A 4,648-nucleotide genomic window follows, 5' to 3' on the forward strand; every position below is an offset into this window, starting at 1 on the left:
GTGTATATATATATGTGTATATATATGTGTATATATATATATGTGTATATATATATATGTGTATATATATATATATGTGTATATATATATATATGTGTATATATATATATATGTGTATATATATATATATGTGTATATATATATATATGTGTATATATATATATATGTGTATATATATATATGTGTATATATGTGTGTGTGTGTGATGCTCGGTTCATGCTAACAGGGAGTTTGTTTATAGATTTTTACTTGTGCCGATTGTATTTAGACCTCAAAATGAATGCATTTTGTTTTCATTTGTGAATATTATCATCAATAAAAAAAAAGGTTAAGAATCAAACTTTTGTTGGTTGTAGATCTTATTTTCTGCCGTAATCCAAATGCAACCAAAGGTTGGCTTTCAAAATACATAATCACTACAGTAGTTCCAGTTCAATATCACTTCGCCAAAATACTTCCGTTATTTCAATTGTTCTTACAGCAAAACAGCAGCAAAAGAACCAAAACTGCCAAATACACTGACCAAGCAAACAAATATGACAAACAATAGGATAAAAATGAACAATTTCCATGTGTTCCCACTAAATTACCTTTTGTTTTCCAAGGAGATCATGATTCCTTTCTCCTGCTCTCTCTCTCTCTCTCTCTCTCTACAGACACACACTTGTGCACAGAAACTTTAGAATCCGCAAAAATGGAAAAAAAATCTAAAATAATGTTTTACAATTAGCAACAGAGGATGCATACTTCATGGTGAATTTAAAGAGAGGTTTTATGCATTTTATTGAAAAATGCATATGCTTTACCATGCTTGTTTTTGAGGTTGCACAGCATGGGAAAAAGGTATATAACTATTATTTGATTTGAGTGGCCAGACAGTAGCATCATTGTGTTTTCATCCATCCGTAATGTTAAGAAACAATAACCTTATGTGTATGAAGGTATAATGATAACTGTGCGGAGGCGAAGGTAAGGGTTTATTTGTCTTTCACACTGTTCCTTCATGAGGACCCTTCATGAAATAAGGCCTGGTCCTTACCAATGCTTATAGAGCACTCTGAAACCAGAAAAGTGATGTAAAAGCTCATTCAAAATTCTGAATAATTTGTAATGTATAATTATTCACGGTATTTAGAAGTGCCCACGATAACAATATCATGCATATTCATTACCGTGATGTATCGCATTACCGAATACCGGCACAAGTCTAATCTATCTATCTATCTATCTATCTATCTATACACACACACACACACACACACACACACACACACCTACCTACCTATAGAACTGCTAGTACTGACAACTGTAGTCACACTTGCTTTGTGGAACTGGGACACATGACATGCAGGTAAAGAAATTCTGAAGACTGGAGTAATCATGCTGAAAATTCAGCTTTGCCATCACAGGAATAAATTACATTTTAAAATCAGTCATTTTAAACTGCAATAATATTTCATAATTTTACTGTTTTTACTGTTTTTTTTTAATCAAATAAATGAAGCCTTGTTAAGATGAAGACACTTCTTTCAAAAACATCTTAAAATGAATACCAGTTTATCTTATCATTTATTTAGATTTTAAAATAATATAACAAAATATTTTATTTTTAATTTCTAAAACTTCCTTGTTATGTTGCTAGCGTAACAAATGAGAATTCATAAATAAGAATTAGATAAATAAGACTGCCTACATTTTCAATTGGATCAAGCTCATTTGTTAAACCTTTTCATTCTAACTGGGCTATGAGTTGAATTCTTAACAAATTACTAAGCTCTATGTAAATATAACTAATACAATTGTCTCTCTAATTACAGTCACTATAATTGTCATTTACAGAAAGTCATCTTCCTCTCTGTTCTTCTAGGCCCTTTTATCTGTTACAAGCACCCATGCTTCCTCTGCAGAAATACAATTTATTTGCATGTGATGTGACTGATGATGAGTAGATGGAATCATGAATGTCTCGTAGTACTCAATTTATTACATGCCACCTTCACATTATACATGAAGCATCATATACAAGCTTCATATTTTCACCCAGCAAGTCACAGATGTGACTGTTGGAAAATGTCTTGATTAATATATTGCATCAGAAATTCAACATGATTAACTGGATATATGGGGATCTGTCACATTGGCTTGGACGGATAAATGTGTCCCTCTCAAGCCAGAGTGAAATGTGTATGTTATCCTCCTCACAGCAGCCAACTGAACACAATTACACTCCAGTGACTGGGCCCAGATAATAATGTATCGAAATCCAATCATACTGCCATACACATGAGATCCTTATCAACCCTTACTGGGCATATGACAATAAACGCTCTGAATCCTTGAATCCTTAACAGGTTGCTCAAGGAACCAGACACTACAGAACATGTTGAAAGAAAAATAAGGTTTTCTCTGGTTTAAAAAAAAAAAAAACTAAGGTCAGAATAACACTTTTTTTTTTCCTGCTTGTTTTCTTACTTTATGTCCAGTCACCTTGACAACATATAGCTTCTTTGTTCCTTCAAAGCCCTTTTTATTTCTCCTTTATTGCTTTCAGGCGGGAGAATATATCCCAATACAAAAAAAAACTTCAAGAGCTGGCATCTGACAAGGACCAAATATGTGATAGTCCTCCTGAGCAGCTACTACATCTGCTAAAATTGCAGCTGTAAACTTCCTCTGTGTTTGAGATTACGTAACAACATAAGTTCTCTAGAGGGTTTTTCTGCTGGTTTCTTCTCCTTCTCATGATTCTACGAAAATGGGTTTAAACTAACAATTAACAATGTCCGTTACCCAATTTTCAGCAACCAATTATACAGTTTACTTCCTCTGAATTAACACTTCAGCTTTCTGAGTTTGGATGAATCAGTGCACATCCACAGAATTGGCAGCATCTTCAAACATCTTGAGATCCTGTCAGAGCCTTTGCAAATTCAGTAACAGATTCGAAGGGAGTTTTTAATCCCAAACTAGGTTTATGACAAAAATATAGAAATTGTAATTGCGATGATTAATTACGATTATCACAATTGACATTGAGTGCTGTTTATATCATTGTTTGAAGCAACTGCATGCCGTATTTTTTTATGAAAATCAACAAGCTGAAAACATTCTAACTGAAAAACTTTTGTTTTTTTTATAGTATTAAGCCTCAAATGTGAATTATACATTGGATTGGTTTCTGCTTTAAATAAAAAGTTAAAATATGCATGGTATTATAATGTTATATTAAAAATAAAATTAAAACAATGGGAAACAAAAACCCTTAACATAACCTGAAGAAAGAAAAAAAACATCTTAAGCACGCAAAATAACATGAGTGGACTTTGAACGATAAATTGTGGCATCCGTAATTGTAATTGCGATTAGAAATTTGATGAATTGTCCAGCCCTATTCCAAGCTGTTTTTCATGCACAACACAGAACTGCAGTTTACCTGTTTGACGGCATACAGCAATCTCCCATAGCAGTAGACCATGATGAGCACTGGTATGCCCAAGCAGAATAGAAACAGACAGATGATGTAGGCATGAGACTTGGCCGTACGCTCGGTCCATGATACAGAGCAGCTGGTTCCTGCACCCTCCAGCCCATAACTACTCCAGCCCAGAAGAGGGGGCACCGTCCAGATCAAAGAGTACAGCCACGAACCCCCTACTGCCAGAAGAGGCTTGCGATAGTCTGGACCACGGTTATGGTACACCGTCAATGTGCTGTAGCGGTCGTAAGAAAGAACCACCAAGGATATCAGAGATACGATGCCTGAGAGAGAAGACAAAGAGGACAAACACTTCAACACTGAGGTAAGCTGAAACTGGCCAGTTTTTGTGTGAAGAGCAGCTGTAGACTCCAAAAGGACCCAAAAGCTCTTTGGAAACTTTAAACTTCAAACTTATTTAACAAATTTAAACAAGTAGTTTGTGGTTATCAAATGTTAGTGGACCATGTACGTGGATAATGTAATGAACTACACCTGTGGTTACTCTAATAGGATTCCTGTGTGTGCTTGAGGAGAACTGACTTCATACAGCCATGAAAAAATCACCTTGGCACCATTCAAGCTTAGTTTTGATATAAAGGGGCACTAACTTACACACTGCTAAATATGTTTGCATTGCATCAATAAACTTATTTGAAACATAACCCTACGTATACACCAAATATTTACGTAAGCCTCTGATGAGGATTAATGGTTGAAATAAAATAGCAGATGTCTTCAGCTCAACACATCGCTGATCAAAGGGGGGATGTGTAGGATATCAGTCCAAATCAGACAATCTAAGATTTGGTCAAAACATGGTTGAAACATGAGGAGCCGAATTCCACAGAGGCCCAAGACAACAGGATGTTCATAAATCAGACCCTAGCACTAGCCAGTCTGAAGCAAGACTAACCAACTCTTTCACAGAACAGCTTTCAACATTAACACAAAAGGAACACACTGATCATAACAACTCAGGAAGGAGATAAGTAATCAAGATTAAATGGTCAAAGAGATGACAGCATGACCCTCACGTGATAGTAAACACAATCACGATCCCTGTAGATTGACTTCCCCCAACTCTAACAAAGAACAGACTTTCACAGATTCCTTACAGACCTCTTAATCTCAGGTCTTCATACATTCACAGAATGGCACAGAAACTGCCTT

General features: G+C 35.3%; 1 protein-coding gene across 1 annotated transcript in view; it reads right to left on the bottom strand.

Moving 5' to 3' along the window:
* Positions 1–3,388: 3,388 nt before the first annotated feature.
* LOC107551048 (opsin-3-like) overlaps positions 3,389–4,648 on the bottom strand; it is a 30,341-nt gene continuing 29,081 nt past the window's right edge. The window contains exon 2 of the mRNA XM_016232538.1: positions 3,389–3,759. Coding sequence (XP_016088024.1) covers positions 3,389–3,759 — 371 coding nt within the window. The remainder of the gene's footprint in view (positions 3,760–4,648) is intronic.

The sequence above is a fragment of the Sinocyclocheilus grahami genome, unplaced genomic scaffold, assembly GCF_001515645.1.
Source record: "Sinocyclocheilus grahami isolate Dianchi unplaced genomic scaffold, SAMN03320097.WGS_v1.1 scaffold413.1, whole genome shotgun sequence".
Lineage (NCBI taxonomy): Eukaryota > Metazoa > Chordata > Actinopteri > Cypriniformes > Cyprinidae > Sinocyclocheilus > Sinocyclocheilus grahami.